General features: G+C 33.2%; 1 protein-coding gene across 1 annotated transcript; it reads right to left on the reverse strand.

The window, feature by feature from the left end:
- Nucleotides 1-1,310: 1,310 nt before the first annotated feature.
- Nucleotides 1,311-11,778, reverse strand: LOC109177445 (receptor-like protein 12). The gene is made up of 4 exons (XM_019326837.1): nt 11,584-11,778; nt 11,384-11,522; nt 3,606-3,842; nt 1,311-3,461 (listed from the first exon to the last, which is right to left on the reverse strand). The coding sequence occupies exons 1-4, from the start codon at nt 11,776-11,778 to the stop codon at nt 1,516-1,518; spliced, it is 2,517 nt and encodes an 838-aa protein (XP_019182382.1). The 3' UTR covers nt 1,311-1,515.
- Between the last annotated feature and the right edge of the window lie 13,746 nt (nt 11,779-25,524).

The raw sequence follows: 25,524 nt of genomic DNA on the forward strand, positions 1-25,524 counted from the left end.
ATTAAAAAATGCTAATGAATAATAGAGTAAAAGGTAAAATATTTGTGTCTTGAATAGAAAATACATATTGAAGAAGATGTTCAACAATGGTTAGCGGCGGCAATATGGCACCCAGCGGTGGTCCGTGGTCACCGGTCGACGGTGATGATCTCAAGACCGGAGAAGTTTTATACGAAGCATACAATAATTTTTGATTTTACTTTAAAATAATAATAAAAATATCACATGTAAGCAAGGTTTGCCATGTCATCCTATTTTTACCGGTAACTTGTTGGTTACCGGTAAATAGGGTTTAGATGAACAAATTTAACTCGTAGATGGTTCTATTTGACACTTAATTTAGTTCGTGGTGGAAATTGAGCACTTCGCAGTAGTAGATGGGCCTATTTGACCCTTGTGCCTATTTCAAAAGAAAAAAAAAAGAGAGAGAAAGAAATGAAGAATAAGAGTTTGAAATTTGTAATCACTTGTTTGAAAGTTTGTATTAAACCCTCACTTCATTAGATGTAATCTCTTCTTTGTTTTTTTTTTTTTTTTTTTTTTTTTTTTTTTTTTTTTTTTTTAAGTAGATAATTGTGACATTCTCTCTTTTGTTAATTTTCTATACCCTTCTTTGTTAGCATTTAACCCTTAGCCCCGTTACAAGCCAAACAAAAGACCTATTTGATCTTTGCATACAATTTTATGTCTATAGTAGTCTATAGTAGGAGTATGAAGGGCAAGTGGAGCAAAAGACCAAAGAGTTGTAATTCCCACTAAATATGACGACATCTTAGTATTTTGATCATATTTCATCCTAGGAATGTTGGATTCAAGCAATTCTTGCGCCATTGGAAAGAAGACTCAAAGGGCTACAACTCTTATGAAACTGCTGATATCATAGCCAAAGAGTTGTAATTCAAATTTCTCCAAAATTTGGTCACCACATCACTTATGTGCATCACACTCAAATTTTTTCACTGACAAAACCCTCAAAAAAACTGTTGATATAGATGCTCTAAGTTCATAACCAAGACTTGCTGACATATATAGGCACAATTGAACATTTGAACAAAAACAAAATCTATGACAGTAAATAGACATTACAACACTATACAATCTAGAAAACAAGTGGGTGAAACTCTCACATTGTAGTTGTCAGTATTTGATAATCTGTCACTTAGGAACCAATCCGTGAGGATGACTTCTTGTGGGTATTAGTCATCCACCTAAGGAACCGTTGAGTCACTATAATTTAACTCATCCACAATAATTCTTGTAAGGCCAGAGTGTAGGGTAAGAAATTTAACATTTTGCACCTAAGAAAATCATACATAGAAAATAAAAAATACATTAGGAGAAAATAAACATAAAAGGCAAGCACAAGGACATGCATCCAAGCCTACAAACAACTAGTGGAACAATCACACATGGTAAAAACAACTTTACCCAAGCAAAGTAGGTAGTTGACAAGAAGAGTATAAGCACAACACCTGTTGATTGCTAACGAGACTTCTTTCTCCTCCCTTGACCTCTCTAAAAGAATATCTTTGACAGAATTTCATCGATCTTCTTGTTATAATATGATCTCCATTTGCTGGATAGCAAAAGTGGCAAAAAGGTTCCTCCTAGACCTGCAACAAATCCTAATGCCACGCTAATGTAGATATCAACGTGGTGAGATGATTGTTTTTCTTCCGGTTCTGGTATTGGAGATGTTGGTTCATTGATCCCAGTGCAAGATACATTAAGTTGGAATCCACATAGCTCCTTGTTTCCCATAAATGAGCTTGCATCGAAAGTATTAAATTGTCTGCCTTTTGGAATCCTTCCAACAAGATGGTTGTAGGATAGGTTTAGGATTTCCAAGAAGGTTAGGCTATCAAGCTGCTCTGGGATATTTCCAGCAAGGTTGTTGAATGAGAGGTCCAGTGCTTCCAAAGCTTTCAAGTTTTCAAGAGATGGAGGAATATCGCCAGTTAAGGCATTGTGAGAGATGTTAAGGAGATAAAGCTGTTTAAGCTCTCCAACACTCTCTGGTATACTGCCTTCAAATTGATTACTTGAAAAATCAATAGAAGTGAAGATAGATAGAATCTTCTGTATAGTGTAAATTTGTCCTTTTAGAGACAGTATGACTGAATCTTGATAGTAAATCGAAACTCCTTGAGATGTGAAGTGCAAGTAATCAACCTTTGAGTTTAATTCATTCCTCTCAACCAAAATAGCTTTTAATGCCAAGAATAAATCAGTTGGTAGATGTCCATTGAAATTATTGGAAGATAGGTCAATGACTTGTAAACTTGGCCAGCTGTTGTTTACCCCAAGCATGGGACAAGAAATGCTTCCATGAAAATGATTGGAATGCAATACAAGAATGTGCAGATTTGACAGTTTATTGAGCCAACAAGGAAAGGTATCACTTATTTTGTTGTTTCCAAGATTTAAGATCTTAAGCTTTGTGCAGTTGATCAAGGAGGGAGGAACTTTCCCTTCTAAGAGATTTTGACTAAGATCCAATGTCTCTAAAGAACAAGTGTGTTGAAACTTCTGTGATATCTCACCACTTAAATGATTTCCTCTAAGATTCAATACAACGAGATTGCTGTTATTTTGAGCCAGACATGATGGTATTGTGCCATGCAAAGCATTGTGGGACAAGTCAAGCACTATAAGATTGGCTGCTCGACACCAGGAAGTTGAGATCTTTCCACTTACTCTATTTTTTGCAATGGAAAAGAACACAAAGAGATATGGGATTTGATCAGCAATATCAAGAGGAATGATGGAGAAATTGTTATTGGAGAAGTCTAAATACATTGCCTCAGGTGGTGGTCGCGGAATCTGTCCACTTAGCATATTAGAATTTAGATCAAGGACAGTAAGAGAACCGTATTCGATTGGCTCTTTCATATGCGTCAAACGGTTGTGAGAAAGATTGAGGCCATAGAGTTGCCCATTACCAATTCCCCATATCCAGTTAGGAATTTCTCCACTAATAGAGTTGTTGGAAAGATCTAACCACCACAATCTAGATTGGCTTTTCAAAAAATCAGGAATTTTTTGCAAATTGCAGGAGGCCAAATTTAACTCTCCAAACTGAGGGAGTAAGGGAAATTGTGATGTGCTTATGGCTGTCTCAATTACCAAATTGTTATTGGAAAAGTCAAGAATGTCAATATACTGGTTTTTAAATTTTGTTAGATGTACAATACCGTTAAATTTGTTGGACGAAAGATCGAGCATGGTAAGATTCTGAAGTTGAAATAAGAATGGAGGTATTGTCCCTTCAAAGTCATTGCTACTTAAATGAAGATATTGCAAGGGAGAAGTCACATTTTGCAAATCAATCATTTGACCAAAAAATTTGTTTGATGAAAGATTTATTGATGTCAGGTTTTGAAGTTGAAAGAAGAACAAAGGTATTGTCCCTTCCAAGTTGTTGTAGCTTAAATCAAGTAATTCAAGGGGAGAAGTCACATTTTGCAAATCAATCAGTTGACCAAAAAAATTGTTTAGTAATAGAAAAAGTGATGTAAGGCTTTGAAGTTGAAAGAAGAACGAAGGTATTGTCCCTTCCAAGTTGTTGTCGCTCAAAACAAGAGTTTGCAATTGAGAAGTCACATTTTGCAAATCAATCATTTGACCAAAAAAATTGTTTGATGAAAGATCTAGTGATGTAAGATTGTGAAGGTGAAAGAAGAACAAAGGTATTGTCCCTTCTAAGTTGTTTCTACTCAAATCAAGAGATTCAAGTGGAGAAGTCACATTTCGTAATTCATTTATATGACCAGAAAGTTTGTTTCCATTCAGAGATGCAGCTTGGTGGATGCAGAAGAATTGTAAGTGATTTCCCTTCGTATCTGGAGAAGCACAGTCTTTTCATCCAGATTGCACTCACTTGATACCACATGCATTACATTTATTATTGTGAATAAATTTGAAAAGAACAGAAGCATGTTAAACATCAGAATAATCATCATTTTATGATCGAGCAGAGTTAAGTTGTTTGTTGTTGAGGTGTAGAATTTCTGAAATATGAATAAGCATATATATATGATTATATGAATTATAGCATGAGTTCCGTGTGGAAACAGACACTCTTTTTAGTAATGAAATCAAAGCTTAATGCCCCTAAAGTCAAAACCGTGTGGAAACATAGTTTTGTTTGCCCCCAAGGACTTTAAATTTTTTATTTTTCTGATTTTGCAACACTCACGCTCATTTATTAATTAGAAAATTTGTCTAGCTTTCTGGAAAAATAGAGATCGGATTAGAGAATTAAAAACAAAAAACATGTTAACTAGTACAATTTTCTATTTTGAAAATTGGAAATATTTTCCAGTTTTCTAGATAACTGGCTGGAATACTTTTAAGAGTTAATCAATGATTTGGTCCCTCAATTATTAGCGAACTGTCAATGTACTCTCTCAATTGCTTATTCATCAATTTGGTCCCCGAAAACAATTATTTTTAATCGATTTAGTCCCTCCGACCGTCGACGGAAGACGGCCTAAGCGACTAAATCTACTAAAAATAATTGTTTTCGGGGACCAAATCGATAAATAAGCAATTGATGGACTACATTGACAGTTCGCTAATAATTGAGGGACCAAATCGCTCATTAACTCTACTTTTAAACACGGTTTTCTAAATGAAAAACAAAATCTATGTCATCAATTTTGCAATATATCATTATAATCACATTCTTACAATTATCCTCCTTATATATTATTACTATGATTATATTCATTATCATTTTCTTTTACTTATCACAATCTTCTATTTTTTCTACTTGCATTTACATAAGGTTAAAGTTAGGCATCATTCACATTATCAAAATTAAAACTTGAACCCTACATCAAGTTTTAGATTTTGATTGAACTCAATAGATTATTGGTTCAAATATTTTTAGCTATATTATATCATAATACGAAGTATAAGTTTGGTCCGAATATCTGATTTTGAAATTTCACATATATTAGACTTCAAAGTAAAAGAAGTATAATATATATATATATATATATATATATATATATATATATATATATATATATATATATATATATATATATTTCATTCAAATGAATATATCTAAAAATATTTTAAATATTACCTTAAAGTTTAATGTTATCTAACTTAAATTTTAGGTAGGTGGACTTAATGGGTTATTGGTTAAGATATATTTTTAGTTATGTTATATCTACTATATCTACTATCTACTATCTATTATATATATATATATATATATATATATATATATATATATATATATATATATATATATATATACTAATAAGAGCCCAAGAGATTTAGGCCTATAATGGGTAGAAAAAATGGCGGTCACAGATTTTAATCAAATGAATGGCTCAGATTGATCAAATTTTAATTTTTCCATGAGAATTCCTAATTTATCCTTAATGAATATGATTATCCGTTAACTTTTCCGTTAAATATTATCTTTTCTGTTAATTTCTGTTAGTTCACCGTTAACTTACTCATTGATTTCAATAAGAAAGGTCTTAGGTTCGAACCTCATCATAATCAAAGTTGGCATAATTAGTACTTGGGAAAATGACACTTTTTCCCCCTATGTTATATACTTATAGCACTTTTTTCCCCTCAATTATTTAAGTGGCTCTTTTCCCCCCTGAAATGTTAAATGGACATATTTACCCTTAAAATAAATATTTCATTTATTTTTATTCTCCAATAAATTATTACTATAATTTGGTTCAAACCAGATACTATAGTAACCAAACCAAAATATTCCAATTACAATTTATAATCAAAACGCGATATTTAGAGTTTATTAAAATCACGAACTGGAATGGGCGGTTCATGTTCCAAACTGAAAAAATAAAATACATTTATTGTTGAATTTAAACTATTTTAAAATAAAAAATAAAATTTTAAAATAAAGACGGTTCAAAATCGCGAACGAGATCCGGAACCGTCGGTTCATGATCTAGTTTTTTTTTATTATTCTTAAATTTAATAAATTGAAATCCAAATATTAGGTTCTAGATCTGAATTTTAATTCGATTGCTATAGTGTCTGGTTCAGTTCGAACCGAACCGTGGTAATCACTACATATACGCAATAATTTGTTGGAGAAGTAAAATAAATAAAATGTTTACTTTAAGGGTAGAAATGTCAATTTAATATATTAGGGGAGAAAACCACCACTTTTAAAATAATTGAGGGGGCTAATGTGCTTACATAAATAATTGAGGGGGAAAAAGTGCTATAAGTATATAACATAGGGGGAAAAAGTGTCATTTTCCCTTAGTACTTTATTTTACTCTTATTAAATTACTAGTTTTTTACGCGCATTGCGCGATTGAGATAATGCCCAATGTTTTTTTTTTTTTTTTTTAAATAAGTACTATAAAGTATATCAAGGTAACTACTTTAAGTCATTTTACATGTTAATCTAAACAGTTAATTTTTTGAAATATCTTTTTACCAACCGTTGATATAATTCGCTGGTCGAATCCGCTAATATAATCCGTTAACACTAACCGCTAATTTCTAATTGTCAAACAAGGACATTGCGAGGTAGTTCTCAGTTTAATTTGTTGTGTGATTTTAATACTCTCTTTGTCAACAAATCCTTCAAGTAGTTAATATGATTGGCTTTATTAATTTTATTATTTTTTATTTTTTTTTATATATTTAAGTACTATAAAATATATCAATGCAAAATTATATTAGAATTGTTCATGCATAGATAATTAAATGTTGAATTTGCGTATTTAAATAGGTAATTCTAAGTTGACAAATGCAAGATAATATAGTCAAGATTAATTATAATTGGGAGAAGATTAATTATAATTGTCAATAAAATAGTTGTATGCTTATGGTTGAAACCAAATACGGGAAATAAGGGAGAGCAAATAAAAATTAGGGCATAAAATATTAAATATATACTAATATTTAAGGGCTAACTGCTGATTACTAAACAAGGACATTGCAAGATAGTTTCCCACCTCAATTTGTTGTGTGATTTGAATACTCTTTTTGTCAATAAATCCCCCAAGTAGTTAATATAATTGGCTTAATTATATATATATATATTTTAATTTTGTTATAACAATTATTATTATTATTATTATTATTATTATTATTATTATTATTATTATTATTATTATTATTATTATTATTATTATTATTATGTATACCCTTAGGTCATTTTACATGTTAATCTAAACGGCTAATTTTTTCAAATATCTTTTTACCAACCGTTAATATAATTCGCTGGTCAAATTCGCTAACGTTATCCGCTAACTGCTGATTATCAAACAAGGACATTGCGATGTAGTTCTCACTTCAATTTGTTGTGTGATTTGAATACTCTCTTTGTCAACAAATCTCTCTAAGTAGTTAATATGACTGTCTTTATTAATTATGTTTTTTTAAATTTTTAATTTTTTCATGGTATTAATAAAATATTTGGTAAATAAATATATAGCATTATTTGGTATTATAACTTTGATATTTAATTGAAAAATAGTGCACAAAAAAAGATAATAGACAATGTAGTGAATATAATTAATTGATTAATTTGAATGTAAAGAATTTTTACATTGGAAAAAAATAAAGACAATATAACTAATGAAATTATTTCTCTTATTTAATTTATTTTGATAAGGAATAATTTTTTTGAATAAAGACATAGTACACACATAATTCTAAATTAAAGAAATGCATATGTATTATTTTTTGTTGTAGCTACTAAATTATTAATTAATTTAATAAAAGTAAAATAGAGTACTAATTATGCCAACTTTAATTTGATTGGGATGGGGTTCAAACGTGAGACCTTTCTTATTAAAATCAATGAGTAAGTTAACGGTGAACTAACAGAAACTAACAGAAAAAAGTTAATATTTAACGGAAAAGTTAACGGATAATCATATTCATTAAGGATAAATTAGGAAATTTCAAGGAAAAATTAAAATCTGATCAATCTGAACCATTCATTTGATTAAAAAACTTACCACCATTTTTTCTACCCATTATAGGCCTAACTCTCTTGGGCTCTTATTAGTATAGTAGAAATAATAATGTAGTAGCTACAACAAAAAATAATACATATGCATTTCTTTAATTTTGAATTATGTGTCTACAATGTATTTATTCAAAAAAAATTATTCATTATCAATAAATTAAATAAAAGAAATAATTTTATTAGTTATATTGTATTTATTTTTCTCCAATATAAAAATTCTTTGCATTCAAATTCATCAATTGATTATATTTGCTACATTGTCCCTACAATGTCTTTATTAAAAAAATAAAATTATTCATTATAAATAAATTAATTAAGAGAAATAATTTTATTAGTTATATTGTCTTTATATTTCTCCAATGTAAAAATTCTTTACATTCAAATTTATCAATTGATTATATTCACTACATTGTCTATTATCTTTTTTTGTACACTATTTTTAATTAAATATCAAAGTTATAATACAAAATAATGCTATATATTTATTTACCAAGTATTTTATTAATACCATGAAAAAATTAAAAAATTATAATTAATAAAGCCAATCATATTAACTACTTAAGGGATTTGTTGACAAAGAGAGTATTCAAATCACACAACAAATTGAAGTGAGAACTACCTCGCAACGTCCTTGTTTGACAATAAGCAGCTAGCGGTTAGCGTTAGCGGATTATATTAGCGAATTTGACCAACGAATTATATCAACGGTTGGTAAAAAGATATTTGAAAAAATTAACTGTTTAGATTAACATGTAAAATGACCTAAGGGTATACATATAATAATAATAATAATAATAATAATAATAATAATAATAATAATAATAATAATAATAATAATAATAATAATAATAATAATAAAAATAACAATTGTTTTTAAAAAAATAAAAAAAAATAAAAAAATATAATTAAGCCAATCATAGCAATTACTTGGGGGAAATATTGACAAAATGAGTATTCAATCACACAACAAATTGAAGTGAGAAACTATCTCGCAATATCCTTGTTTGGCAATCAGCAGTTAGCTCTTCAATATTAGTATATATTTAATATTTTATGCCCTAATTTTTATTTGCTCTCCTTATTTCCCGTATTTGGTTTCAACCATATCTATACAATTATTTTATTGACAATTATAATCAATCTTGACTATATTATCTTGCATTTGTAAATTTAAAATTGTCTATTTAAATATGCAAATTTAACATTCAATTATCTATGCATGAACAATTCTAATATAATCTTGCCTTGATATACTTTAAAGTAATTATTTTTTTAAAAAAATATTGGGCATTATCCCAAGCGCGCAATGCGCGTAAAAAACTAGTACATATATAAATTTCGTTTAGATATTAAATGTAAAAATATTACATATATTAGACTTAAAAATAAAAATTATATTTATTTCATTTAAACCAAACATATCAAAAAATATTTTAAATATAAGTTTTAAAAATTACTCGCGATTAAATTTGTGTTAATTTTATAAAGTTAGTCTAAAAATAAATTTGAAAAAATGAATATAAGTAAACAAATTTTATAAACATAAAAGAGATCACAGAATGCAAATTGTAAAATTAAAAGACAAAAAACATAGAACAATTTTTTGAAGTACCCGAATACTTTTTAATATCTGATAATTTATAATTTCTTATTATCACACTAATTTCTCTTTTAATAATTTGTTATTCGCATTTTGTGAGATATATTATGTGTGATAGTTTAGTGTGTAAACACATTATACACAATCCTTTTCAAAGTCGCATTATCATTATTTGAAGTTGAGGAGTATGTAATACTCTAGTCTAGCCAAAAGACCTTGTGGTCAAGCGGCATGAAGTTACTTTCTCACATAGGAAGTTATGGGTTTGATATTGACTCATTAGATTTCAGTAAATTGAGAAAGTATATTTTCAGTTCCTTTTGAACCTTGTTATGTACCAAGTAACCCCTTCTTTTATTATTATTATTATTATTATTATTATTATTATTATTTACAGAAGATTACGAATCACTTTCTATTATTGGTTCAAATTTTATTTATTTACTAGTTACAAACATGCACTTTGTATGATTAAAAAATGTCCAATGAATATAAAAGAGAATAAAATTTTATGATTTAGAGTAAAAATGAAAAAAACATAAAAATGTTATAACTATTAAAAGATGAGATTTTGATTTGTGATAAGGAAAAGAATTAATTCCGGAGATCTCTTATCTTTGGTGATAATTTCAAATTTAGTTCCAGACTATTATTTTTGTCATTTAACACCCTAGACAATCATAATTTGGACACTTTTGGTCCTTCGACAATTTTTCTGGTGAAATCCTATTTTAGGCAAATGTATTTTAGTCTTTTCAATTTTTTAAATTATTTTTTCAATGAGTTAATTTCAGTGGATGTGGATGCATGAATAACTCAGGAGGGAAAAGTGCTATAAGCATATAACTCAGGGGAGAAAGTGTCATTTTTCCTAATAAAAATAAAGAGACGAAAACACCATTGCTTAAATTGAAACATGTGCTCCATCTCAACTAAAAGCCTAAGCTGATAGTTGGATCCCATGACCTTTGGTTTGGTCCTGATACCAAATTGAAACATGTGCTCCATCTCAACTAAAAGCCTAAGCTGATAGTCGGATTGCACGTTAATGGCTATATGCTCACAGCTTAAAATAGGGTTTCACCGAAAAAGTCATTGAAAGAACCAAAAGTATCCAAAATATAATAGTTTGGGGTGTTAAATAACAAAAATGATAATCTAAGACTAAAATTAGAATTTCCACCAAAAACAACGAACATTCGCTAGAATTAACTCATAAAGAAAATTATTATATCGCAAATTTTAAAAATTACATTGAATTTAGTAGATATTGTGTTAAAAAATTATTATACCTTTTTGAAAACGGAAATTATTTTTTCTGATAATTTTTTATTTTTGTTTTAATTAGACATTTAAAATTGATACTATAATAAATAAAACAAGAATATTTTATTGGCACTAGGCCAACAATGAATATATTCTAAGTAGCCTGCATGGGCAGCTCAACTGGTCATAGGGTGAAGTTTGGAAAGAATGATCAGGGATCGAGTCTCAGGGGCTCCTTGTGCGCAGTATGCAAATGTCTTGCCTCTATGGTTCAGTTAAGTTACCATGATTTACATTATCACATATGCTCTGTCGGGTCGGGGTGTGGGGGTCCTTAAGGATGGGGAATTCTACCTTTTGGGAAGAATGAATATATTTTATGTACGTCAAGCAATTAAGTTTTTTTTTTTTTTTTTTTTTTTTTTTTTTTTTTTTTTTTTCTTTTTTTTTTGAAAACCAAAGGAACTTCCATTAACGCAAATGTTCAATACAAGAAGGAAATGAAATCAACCAACAAGAAGAACCAGTCTGAGAACGAGTAGCTCTTGCCAAAGCATGAGCAAACCTATTCACTGATCTTGAAACATAATGAAATGACACTAAATCAAAGTGTCGTTGGAAAGATCGGCACTCACGAATAACACAACCTGCATATGATAGATCCTGAGATGTGCCATTTAGCAGCCTACAAACATTCTTGCAATCAGAATAGATGATAGATTACCTTTGTGAGACCCAACTCCTTAACCCAAGATAAAGCTTCCTTCACCGCTAGTGCTTCAGCTAAATGAACATCACTCAAACAACGGATTGGGCCATTTTTAGCTGCTACGAATTCCCCATTACTATCCACCACAAAGACCCCAAAGTAAGCTTCATCAGTATCACCAAAAACCGTGGCATCAACATAAATATTCATAGTACCTGGACTACCCCAAAGTATTAATGTTCTGTCCTAGACATTTAAGTTAGTAAGATAAGAATGAAAGACAAACTCTTTTTTTTTTTTTTTTTTTTTTTAAGGTGATTAATTAAGAAAAGTTAAAATAAATAAAAGTTATATATTTATACTTTACATATAGTGAGTGTAGGATTGACAAAATAAAAATGTTGAGAGTAAAATTGGTAAAAATATATAAATATATTTTTAAACGGAGATCGGTAAAGATCAAGTTTAATATTATTAGATAGAGATCGATAAAAACCTTTAAAAGCTAAGCCCAGCACACATTGGCTGATTTTTACTGCACACTTACGTGTTTGAAACCCAAGTAATTTTTTCAATCATATATTTTTTTTTATAAAAGTCTATTCAACTTTTCTTTCAAGACTTATTTGTCACGGCCCACGGGACCAACAATAACGACTTTATTAAGATCGTTGCAAATTAAAGCAAACCATTCTATCAGACAGTAACGACTTTGTTGCCCATGTAATTTGCCCAACTAGTTACTTCCAACGTAACGCATGCATTAATTTCCAAGTCTTGTGATGACTAATCTTGTTTATGCTTTTCGAGTTTTGTGATGACTAATATGGTTCATGTTTTTCAAGTCTTGTGACAGCTAATCCCTATCTTGTTCCCTTGCATAGCAATATAGCATAAGCAATAGTTATGCTATGCAACCGAATGCACCATGCGCATGGTGCATACGATACAAAACGATGTCGTTTTGATTAAAAACGCGCGTTCCACAAAAAAAATTCAGATTCGATTCTCGTCAATAGCATTATTGTGGATATATAGTTATGAATTTCTGGATATATAGTTATGAATTTTTGGATATTTAGTTCATTCATTGTGTATATTTAGTTCATTAATTGTAGATATTTACTTCATTCATTCACTGTGGATATATAGTTATGAATTTCTGGACATATAGTTATGAATTTATGGATATTTAGTTCAATCATTGTGGATATTTAGTTCATTCATTGTGGATATTTAGTTCATTCATTCACTGTGAATATATAGTTATGAATTTGTAGATATATAGTTATAAATTTATGGATATATAGTTATGAATTTATGGATATATAAAAATGCTATTGCCGGAAATCGAACCTGATTTCTTCTTTAAGTGGGACGCGTGTTTTTTAACCAAAACGACGTCGTTTTGCATCGAATACACCATGCGCATGGTGCATTCGGTTGCACAGCATAATTTGCGTAGCATAAGTGTCCCTAAAGCTAAGTCTAAAGTCGTCTAAACCGTGTGGAAACAGAAACTTTTTCAAGTAATGAAAGCAAAGCTTAGTGCCCCTAAAGTCTAAACCGTGTGGAAATATAGTTTTGTTAATTTAATATTTAATAATAATATTTAAATTACTTACACATAATAAAATAATAAAATTCATTAGTGATACTAAAATATAAAATAATATAAATATTTAAATACAATAACTAAATTGTTAATTTTAAAAAATAAACTTAATTAGTAGTTTAGATATAAAAATAATAAAAAGTTACATGATGTTATAATTTTTTTTATAAACAACTACATACTAGTACGTATTGCACTATTATATATATATATATATATATATATATATATATATATATATATATATATATAGAGAGAGAGAGAGAGAGAGAGAGAGAGAGAGAGAGAGAGAGAGAGAGACACACACACACACACACACACACACACACATGGTGGCCTGGTGGGTCAGGTGGGGTTCTAGGCGAGTTTTGTACATAGAACCCGAATCAAATCCGACCCACCGGGTTTAGTTTTTTTAAGACCCATCACTCACTATCACCCAAAAAAACTCGATTCATGCGGGGTGAATTCGGGTGGATATCCCGGGACGGATTGAAATTTGTTGGGAAAAATCCCACTTTCTGTGACAATGAAAATCACAGACCCGACACAGTCCACAAATACGAGATAACACAATATCCCAAAATAAATAACAATGGAAATGACACAAGATTTACGTGGAAAACCCCAAAACTACGGGGAAAAACCACGGGACCACCACCAACAACAATTCCACTATAACAAATCTTGGGTACAAAGTTTCTGGCTACCACACGAGCCAAACATCCAAAACTCATCAAAATACATCAACTCTAGGCCAAAGACATTCTATCACGTTCACAGACCCAAAAAGGAATATATCTCGTACTCAAAATATTCAACCGTCACAAACAAGATGAAAGTGAATACAAATATTACAAGATTATCCAAAAGATTCCTAGAACAAACAAGCTGACATCTCAAAAGTATTTGATGAACGAAAAAAGCAATAAACATGTGACAAAAGAATGAAACCCGCCGAACACGCTGCTGCCGAACTACCAAAGGAGACAAAGAGGCAAGCAAAAGAAATATTTGTTTTATTTCACTGCCTTGCCTCACGTCTACCTTTCCTCTCTACCAATCAACATATGTGTGTGTGTCTAGTGGCCATCTTGCATCCAAAATTCCTAAGCATATTTATAGGGAATGAAGAACATGAAAGGTCACAAGATACCGAAGGACTCCTTAGTTTCCAACTCTTCATAATTCCTAATATTATTATATATTAATAATAATAATGATAATAATAATTAGGGCTCAAGATGAGTGGAGGTCCAAACAAAATATATAGTGGACACAAAAAGGCTTGGTCCAAACATGAGCTATTTTACCACATAGGAGGGAAGCTCAACCCAACAAACTCCCCCTCCCGACTATGTGGAAGATATTGTCATCCCAACGATACAACAACAAACCACTGCTCCCCCTGCATAGGTAATCCAATAGCTTGAAGTAGATTTCCTCATATCAATGTTTCCTTCCATATCTGAATCAGTTTACCCGATAACAATATGTTTCCTGTACCAAAAGACAAACTCAGACTTGAAGTACTCTGAAGATATCACAGAACCCACTTCAAAGCATCACAATGTTCTCTCCGTGGAATTGAGAGAAATCTACAAACAACACCTACTGCATGAGCAATATCCGGTCTCGTACATACCATGTCAAATATGCCCAATCAACAACCATGGGCTCTGATACCACTTTGTTGGGAAAAATCCCACTTCCTGTGACAATCAAAATCACAGACCCGACATAGTCCACAAATACGAGATAACACAATTGTAACACCCCACTTTTCTCAAACTTATTTAGCAGACTAAACCTTTAAAGATAAACTAAAGCAGCGGAATAAACTTACTAAACAACTTAGTAGAGGTGTCACCGCCACAATCACCCTTCACGGTGATTGCACATGCTAAGGGTAAACAAACTAAATCATTAAAAGTTTTACTAATCATCAATCAAACTAGGGGATAAACTCCGGTGTCCAGCACCACAAAAAAACAACAGGTAGTCAACTACAAGTCTCAAAAAGTAATCAACATCAAGAGTTTAGACTACAAAAGCTAACTAATGCTAGTCTAGTCTAACTCGTACTCTCTCTCACGAACTGGCTCACCTGAAAGGGGTTAACAAACAACAAGTAGAAAACAAACCCGTTAGCACGAAGCTAAGTATAACGCCACTCAACCCTGTAAAGTACTACAGTATATACTTTTGGAAAACATTTGGTTCACATACTTAGATCAATCATTCTCAATCACTCAACAACAGTTAAACATGCTCAACAGGGTTTCTAAATGCTTGCAACCTAATTATCAAATAGGCATGCTTTCACAATTATCTAGCTTATCATCAATCTCATACTTTCACATAATTAACTTATCAATAATCTCAAGTCTACCTAACATCTCTGTAGCAATCTCATGCTAACACATAATTCAATAAGTAACCTTGTGTAATCATATAATCTCTATGCAATCTCATGCTGTCATATACTCATCATGCAATCTCGTGCAATCATATACTCAACATGCAATCTAGTGCAATCATATACTCAATATGCAATCTCGTGCAATCATATACTCAATATGCAATCTAGTGCAATCATATACTCAATATGCAATCTCGTGCAATCATATACTCAATATGCAATCTAGTGCAATCATATACTCAATAAGCAATCTCGTGCAATCATATACTCAATATGCAATCTAGTGCAATCATATACTCAATATGCAATCTCGTGCAATCAAATGAACATGATGCTTTAGTATAAGTATAGATAAGTATACATATACACTCTTTTGTAAAAAGATATACTTTTTTCTGTGGAGGTTTCTTAAAGTCACAATGACTCGATTTCTTTCTCTTGAGTCTCTTGACTCGATTTCTTTCTCTTGAGTCTCTTGACTCGATTTCTTTCTCTTGAATCTCTTGACTCGATTGCTTTCTCTTGAATCTCTTGACTCGATTGCTTTCTCTTGAGTCTCTTGACTCGATTTCTTTCTTTCTCAAACTTTCTCATACTTCTCGTTTCCATTCTTGTGCAAGGCAGGTACTCCGCCGCAACAAAGCCCTAGCTACGGTGCAATCTCGTGCATCCGCCACATCCGTCACATCCGTATCTACGGAACCTCTAACTCGTGGGGAGGTAGGACCTTCACACTCCCCCGTAAGCTGGAGCGTGTAGATCCTACATGCCCAACTTAGATACAAAAGAACGAAATGGAGAATCAATAAAATTGCTGCTTAATCCACTTCTAGACTCCATTCTTCTTGGATCAAACTGTCCAGGCCAAGACACTAGGGGTGATGAACAAACTAGAGAATCCCATTTACACTGTTCAGGGCTGTCAACAACATTTCTCATATCCTTTTTAACAGCAAGGACTAGGACTACCTTACTTTCCAGTGGTTGTTCCATTGTATTTTTAGGCCTTGTGGATGTATTAGAAAGAGCTTTCTGAAATCTAGAAACCCATGGCTTCAAAGACAATTGCACTTCAGACAGGAAATCTGCAAAGGATTTGATTACCTTAATTTCCTTCTTTCTGGTTAGTGCTTGCACAACAAGTTCATCAATCTGGTGAACGAGAGAGGAGAGGTCGGAATGAGCAAGAAGGAAATGGTCATGCGAGCTATTGCCGACGATGGTTTCTTTTTGTTCTTTCTTTTCCGGCATTCTATTTGATCTCGGCCTCGTCATAGATTTGTTGTCGTCGACTTTGATTTCTTCCACGCGTTTGGAAGCCTCCGCCACGATCTCCTCAGATCCCTTGGACGCTTCAGCGACGATCTCTTTGGACCACTCAGACACCTCCAGAGCAGCGTCAGATAGCTTGGCGGAGCTTCCAACTGTCAACTCCTGCGATCGCTTCTGAACGAGAGACACAGCCGTTGTCGCTGAGTCGAAGGACTGCTCCATCTGTTTTAGACTGAGAATCTCATTCTGTAGACTTGAGATTCGGTGTGGATTACGAACTCCTTCCTTCTGTTGCGGAACGGCTGTGGATATCGCCTGAACTGGAGATCGACTCAGAAACTCCATATCTTATGGATTTTGGCTTCTACTGTTATTCTGTGTAGGAATAATCCTCTGCGGATTGATCGGCGATGCGCGAACAGGGGGTTGATTAATCGACGTAGCTACCTTGCCGTGCTCTTCATATGTTGGATTTAGGATGTCTTTAGGTGCAAAAGTAACAGCTGCTGAAGTAGAAGGTTGATTCACTGACAGTCCTCCCTGCTTCAATGCAAAATTCTCAGTCTGCAAAGATGAGATCCGGTGTGGATCACGCTGGGAGAACCTCTTCTTCAAGTCATTCTCGTTACTGTTTAGGTACAAATGATTTTCAATATCCTCTCCCCTGCTACTCCTCTGCGGAGTTAGGCTGCTTTGATGGTTGATCGCCGGTGTTGTGCGAATTGGAAATCGAATGATAGGCGTCATCGGATTCCCTGCCGAATGCGTCCCTTGGCCGGACTTGCCGGCGCTGTGCGAACCTGAGACCACGGCGGCATAGCTTCCTAACCGTGGCTCTAATACCATGATTGAAAGTGATTACATGAATGGTGAGAGATGAACGAAGAAAGGAAGGAGGAGTTATTTCATTGAATTGGTGAAAACTTCTCTGAACAACAAACTGAAGACTAATATATGAAGCAAAGATGGACTGTTATAACAACCAAAAATATCTACAACATGTGAAAGACTTTTCTGCCCTCTACTTCATCTTCTCCCTTGTCACCTTTGGCACTTCATTCTCTGCTTTGTAACACTTCATTCTCTGCTTCGTTCTTATCCTCCAACAAAAAGATTGATGTAATCAAGTATCCCATTACCGATTCTCCATATCCAGTTAGGAATTTCTCCACTTATAGCATTCCTGGAATGATATAATGATTGCAATTTATATGGGTGTGTTTGGTTCATGGGTTTAGCTATCAGGAATGATAATTAAAGTCATTGTTATTGTTTGGTTGACAGGTTTCTAGAATACTACTATGAGATTTGATTACTCCATTAATTAGAAAACCTATTCCCTAATAAAATAAGAGTTTCATTCCACTATTCCCCCTCCTAATTGGTAATTTGATTTTTAATTTTGAATTAGTGCTTTTAGATTTTTGTTTTTATTTTTGTCGTTCATATTAGTGCTTTGGATGTCAGATGTCTTTATATTATAATAAATTGTCTTGATTTTTTGTTCTTGTATTTTTAAAACGTTTATTCCCATTATAGGATTATACATAACCCACTACTGGAAATTATGGAATTTCCGACCACCTGAAAGTGATCTTAAATCAAGTTGATACCAAAAAGTGGTCGGAAATAACAACAAAGGTTTTTCCAGATACCAAAAGTGATCGGAACAAGGCTTTTGACTTGATTTAAGATCACTTTCAGGTTGTCGGAAATTTCATAATTTTCAGTAGTGACCAAACAACAATATTGGTAATCATTCTAATTCCACCCTGCTACCAAACATATAAAATACTCTCACCAAAACTGTACTCATTACCATTACCAAGTATTTGATTCTCATTCCGATTATTAGGTTGGTTTTTTCATAAAATTGGGAAAGTTTTGCAGATTAATTGCAAGAGACTAACATTAATACTTCAAACTGAGGAAGTAATGGAAGTTCTGTTGTGCTTATGGTTGTCTCAATTACCAAGTTGTTATAAGAACAATCAAGAGAGTCAATATTATATTCTCAAGGTTTCTAAATTTTGTTAGATGTACAATCCCATTAAATTTGTTTGATGAAAGTTAGAGTGATTCAAAATTTTGAAGTTGAAAAAAGAAGGAAGGTATTGTCCCTTCCAACTCATTAATTACTACTCCAATCAATATATTGCAATGGAGAAGGCACAAGATTTTGCAATTCAATTATTTGACCAGAAAATTTGTTTGGTGAAATATCAAGTGATGTAAGATTTTGAAGTTGTAAGAAGAACGGAGGTATTATCCCTTCCAAGTTGTTGCTGCTCAAATCAATAAATTCAAGAGGAGAAGTCATATTTTGCGCGCCCATATCACTTTTTTTTTTTTTTTGAGTACTATTGACTCTGACTCCACCCATCTCATTTATATGACCAGAAAGTTTGTTTTCACACCGAGATAATTTTCTAAGTGATGGGAAGAAAAATAGTGATTTAGGGATGGGTCCGGAAAATGAATTTTCAGCCAAATATAAATTAAATATTTAAGATTGTTAAAACCATCCTGAGGGAAGGAATTTCACCTATAAAATCATTATCAGAAAGATTTATATATGTTAGGTTCTTAAACAACTTAAATGGTGGAATCCAACCACTGAAGTGATTCCATGCAATTTAAGGATGGGAACAATAGTTTTGGAAATAATTATTATATTATTGATCAATTCATGATGATATATAAAGTATATGATGAAGAGAATATTATTTATAAGGATACAAAAGAGTTTCAAGTCAGGATAGGAATGGTAAATGGTAATATTTCTAATAATATAGGGAGAGAGAAAATGAATTATAGTGTGCCTAGAATACTGAGTCCTAATATGTCCCTCAAACTTAAGATTCTTTAGAAAGATTATTGAGTTTGTTCCTTAGATCATTTAGCCTTGGTGGTTAGTGACTTGGTTAAGATGTCTGCCAATTGGTCTTTTGTAGAGATGTAGTTAACTTGTAGTTCCTTTGATGCTAATTTGTCACGAACAAAATAAAATAATCTTGATGGACCAAATTTTCAGCCACAGGATCGACTACAACGGAAGACTCATTCGGAGCACAGTTACAAGTCCTACAACAGAACACTCATCCGAAGCGCAACTATAAAAAAGGACACATCCGAAGCGCAACTATAAAAAAGGACGACTCATTCAGAGCCTTAATAAATAAAGTCGGGAACAGAAACGTGCCTTCAACGTATCCACTGAAATTTTGACCATGGAGAAAGGGAACAAGTTGAGTCTTCATAACAGATAGTTTGAGAAAGTATGTTTAATGGGGATAAAGTGATGGGCTGTTTGTAGGGTATTTATTGAGGTTGTGATTGGATAGACAATATCGAAGATGATGTGTGAAGAGAAGGTGGTGTCACCACTCACCGGCCGATGGTAGTGGGGTGTTAGTGGCGACGGCAGGTGGTGTTTTATTTCTTTTTCTTGGTAGGTTTTGTAGTCATGGATCTTTTGGTCTACTGATACCAGATGAGAACAATAGTTTTGGGAATAGTCTTATTATTGATCAATCTATAATGATATAAAAGGAGATTATTTATAAGGATACAAATCGTCCCAGTATGTTGGTCCCGATAGGGTGGTAAAAGTCTAGAGGGGGGGGGGGGGTGAATAGACTTTTAAGCTTTTTCAAATTAAATAACTCTTTGGTAACTTCAACTCTAAGTAACAAGTAAATAGAGCAAGTTTGTACTGCACAGCGGAATAATAGTAAAGAGTTATGCCCAACTAGTAAATTAAGTGTGCAGGTATAAGTAAGTTAGGTACAAATGATATGTAAAGTGACAGAGATATCTTGAATATATAAAGGAGATGGTTCACTCAATATATAATAACAATATTCAAGATTGTAAATAAATATCGTATCACGTCGAACGTGTGACTACTGTTACATGCAACACGTCAAACTTGCTTAGAATAAATCACTTTTTAAGCTCGAGAAGTTTGAGTCACATGCATACGTGAGAACACACTAAACCCGGATAGTTAAGATTAACTGTGAATAGTAAACAGGTTAGTCGGATGAGATAGATAAATGTAGCAAATAATGTAAGTGCGGTATGTAAATGAGAGAGGCAATTTATAGTGGTTCGGAAGTGGCGTAATCTTCCTAGTCCACTTTTCTCCTTTCACGTCTAGGTGAAATTCACTATTTTCCACACACAGTTACAATAGTGAACAAGTGCTACACAGGCACTTCTTCCGGATGTCTTGCACACAGCCACACCCTGCTCCGAGTGTCTTGCACACAGCTACACTTAGCAACTACGAGTGTTTTGCACACAGCTACACTCACTAGAGTATTTTGCACACAGCTATACTCTTTCTACAATTTACAAATACAAGGATTTGTATTTCTCTCTCCAACTAGATTTTGAGACTATTCAGACTAAGTCTCTTTGAATATTTGAGCACTGGCACTTTTGAATTTTGCACTTGTATTCTATCTCGTTTTTCTCTATTTTTTTTTCTCACGCTGCTCTGCACACACTTTGTCTTCAAGTCTTCATGACTTTTTATAGTCTATCAAATATATCCGTTGGAGTGGGATAATTTGATATTTGAATTTTGAATCTTCATAGCCTGATATTGTTGACAGTAGTAGATCTTCAATTTTGATTTGATTTGTCAACTTGCCTGACAAAGTAATTATTTTTAGCACAACTTTGATTTTCTAGTTGTTTCTAAAAATATTACTTTAATTGTCAATTTGAATATCCAACGAATCTTTGAAATAAATTCATCTGATAGAATTTATTTCTAGGATAAGTTTTTATATTCATGCCTTCATAAATATTTTTCCGTTCTGATCAAATGTCTTTCCGGCAATTTTGGAGTCTTGTGGCATGTGGGTGGACTTGGAGTAAATTCCTTCGAATTTATCCAATTTCTGATCATCTTGCTCTTTTGCCACATTGTGCTCCTTTGACTTGAACATTGTGCTTCTTTCGATACATTGTGCTCTTCTGACAACATTGTGCTTCTTAGACAACATTGTGCTTCTTCAGTGGGAGCAGATTTGGTCACATTGTGCTTCTTTAGTAAGCATCGTGCTCCTTAGCAGATTTGGTCACATTGTGACCCTTCAAAATCTGCCTTAAAAATATAGGTCCTTGGGGGGGAATCGATCTCGGGTGTGATTGTTTAGAATAAGGACCTCTACCATTTCGCCGTTAGGCTCATCCAATCATTCCTTGCAACGCCATTACTTTATGCTTCTTTCACGGATGAATACTCGTAGGACCAAAATTAATTTCTCAAATTAATTTTGTTCTTCCTATGGTAGATTCCTTCTGATTTCAATATTCTGATTTATGATGCTTGTACTAAAGACTTAAAAACTAAGGGGATCTAAAGATACATTTGGCTCATCAAAACTTACAAAAATATTCCTATCAATTTTCCCCCTTTTTGATGACGCCAAAACCTATACTCAGTCATTTGGCTTGTCTTTTAAAACAATTATTTTTCAAAAGATTTTATTTTCATTGACATAGCCAAGATGAGTTTAACAAATGATTTTGACTCTAGGAAAGATATTTTTAGCCACTATATTCCTATTTCGCATTTTTGGAATTTTAATGATAATGAATTTTTGCATTTTTCCAATTCATGCGATTTGATACACTCTAAGCTAAAAATATTACCTTTCAAGACAAATAATAAAATTAAGAAACAACTTAATAGCATCATAAACAGATAATTCAAATCATTCCAAATTGTTTCATGGGTTCATGTACCCGTGGACCACAAAAATTGTACCAATCATACAAATCATCTAATCACTTTGTTTCTCTTTTCCTTGAGCACATTGTTAATATGGTTCTGAACATCAACGAAATTGTCACTAATGGCAAAGTTGTTGCATACCTGCCCAACTGAATAGTAGTTGAAAGCTTCAGTGATGTTGCTCCCGGGCAGTATACCTTCCTCATACCATATGATGCACTCTTCTAGACTTTTTCCATCTTGTAGCTCGGCATCATTGACTTTGATGTAGTCCCTTAGAACCATAATCATCAAGGCTCTAGCATAGCTTTGAATTCTTCTGAAATTTTCACTTGAAACCCACATGTTTTGATCACTAGGACCACTTTTCTTCATTCCTTTTGGTAGATCATTCAAAGTCACCAACTTTGGCATTTCAACTCTACCGTCTCTCGGTGTGGATTCCAAATAAAGAGCTGCACGGTTGTACCAATTTATTTGCTCAATGTTTCCTCCTGCACAAACAATATCACGAAAAGAACGGTTAGTGGTATTTGCACTGCTTGATCCTCCTGGACTGCCAGCTTCACCACCACCGAACCAATACTCCAATCCTCCTTTTCTTGGTGCATTTCTTCCAACAGATCTGCCTCCTCCACCTCTACTACTGCTTGTGCCAACATTTCTGCTAGCCATGGCAGTCATCATCATCTCAACTTGTCTTTCAAGCCCTTTGACATTGTTATTCAAACTTCCAACTTGTCTTTCAAGTGCTTGGTGGGTATCAATCAAATGTTGTTGACTTCTCCGATTTTCATCAAAAGATGCTTCGAATTTTCCACCTTGAATATTGACAACTTGATCCACATGAGTGTAGATCCCTTGAAACATGTTCTCCATTCGGTCAACAAGGCTTAAGACAACTTTCTCCAGATTTTCTAATTTCTCATTTGTAGGTGTGCCATCAAGTTCTTGCTCTTCTCGGGATGAGGGAAAACACCTTGCTCCTTCTTGAGCAAAATCGGCTTCAAGCATGTGAGATTGAGCTTGATTTTCCACTATATTTCCTTCCCTTTCCGGAGTGTGTAGCACGTGAGTGTCACCATGTGCACTTTCTGCATTAATAGATTGAATTTCCTCCGTATGTTGACTAGCTTACATGGAATTTTGGTCTTGACTTATTTCAGTGAGATTTAACACACTCACATCATATAAGCCACTATCCATCAAGTGTACACCATACGTGACATTTTCTTCAACATCCCTTGTCACAAATTCGGCCATATCAACTAAGAAATTGTCTTCAGTAGGCAAATCATCTTGAACAGTGCAGTCAACAGTAGCTTCGGCCAATTTGGCTTTCAATTTGTTCACAAATGCTCCATTTACCGTAGACAACAAGGTTGCATGGCAAACATCAAAATTGCCAATCCATTTTAGTGAAAACAATTCTTCTTCATGCATACTTGGTCCCTTAGTCATCAACTCATCATAAGGACCAAGTCTCCATTTTCTCCAACTTAGGACTCTACGGTATTCATTCACTAATACACAGTCTAATCCTGCAACTTGATGAATCTCCTCATTCAACATTGTTTCCAATTCGGCAATTTGGGAAAAAGGATTTAAAAGACTTTGGCTTGCATTTGGGTTAAGACATGTGGTAGGATTTTGGCTTGTGGTAGGGTTAAGGCTTGAGGTAGGGTTATGGCTTGTGTTTGGATTTTGGCTTGATGTAGGGTTTTCATGGGATTGAGAGGGTAGACCAAGAATTTCTGCAACTGGTCTTTTTCTAGCTGGGATACCTCTCGGATTCCTCTTTCTTTTGGAATTTAGATCACTAATCACTTCATGATCTTTAAACAAGATTCTATTACTTCCAAAAGGTTTCTTTGACCTCATAGTCAACCCTTTTCTTTTGATAATCTCTCCAATGAGCAAACCGAACCCTAATATACGGTTGAACTTCCCATTCCTTATTTTTGCACCTTTCACAAAGTGTGCAATTCGGCTCAAGACAAGCTTACTCCAATCACCCCTAACAACATTCATGATAGCATGCACATAACCAATTCTTACGGGTGAAATATCTTCCATGCTATTTAATTTGCACAACACACATTTGTAGAGAATTTTAACAAGCATTTCATACTCCAACTTCAACTCAGATTTTTGACCGGAAAGATTTGGTTCGAGAGAGGCATTCTCATTCCGAATTTCTGTCCAAATTTTCGTATGATCATATAGGTGAACATCTAAGTCCAACAGTGGTTGTTCTGGACTAGATATGGGCAGTCCAAAGGTTGTGTGTAACTCGTGTTCATCAATGGTGATGAGAGTTCCATTCACGGTGGACTCAATGGTCCATCCAACAACCTTGGCATTCATATAAAACTCTGCTACATCTTCATCATAAAATCCAGAATATGAGTAAGAACATAACCTCATTAGATTGCTTTGTTGAAGTGCATTGATGATTCTTTGTGCAAGAGGAGAGTTCTCGGCTTCTTTGAGGAATCCTTGAGGGTCAAAACTTCCTCCGGCCTTGATTCCCACTGCTAGCTTTGCAAGGTTGAGTTGTGTGGTGTGTTCTTCATTCGGTTGTGAGCTTGTATCTCCAATGGTGGCCATAACTCGATTGATATTTTTAGGAGATTTGAGGGATTGAGAATTTTTTGGAAGAAGAGGTTTGTATTTCGGCTATGGAAGATGAAAAGCTTTTGAAAATTTGAGTGTGATGGTGGCTTCTCCAACCGATTGGGTAGAAAAGAGGTGTCTTTACACAAATATCCTCTCAATTAAATGTTGACTTTTAATAAGTGATGGGTATTTTTGATATTCCTATAGCTTCCAACCTTTGACCTAATTGATAGTTAGTTTAGGTTATATATTCTCCATCCAATTTGTCTGCTGATG

Source organism: Ipomoea nil, unplaced genomic scaffold (genome assembly GCF_001879475.1).
Source record: "Ipomoea nil cultivar Tokyo-kokei standard unplaced genomic scaffold, Asagao_1.1 scaffold0176, whole genome shotgun sequence".
In the NCBI taxonomy this organism is placed as follows: Eukaryota; Viridiplantae; Streptophyta; class Magnoliopsida; order Solanales; family Convolvulaceae; genus Ipomoea; species Ipomoea nil.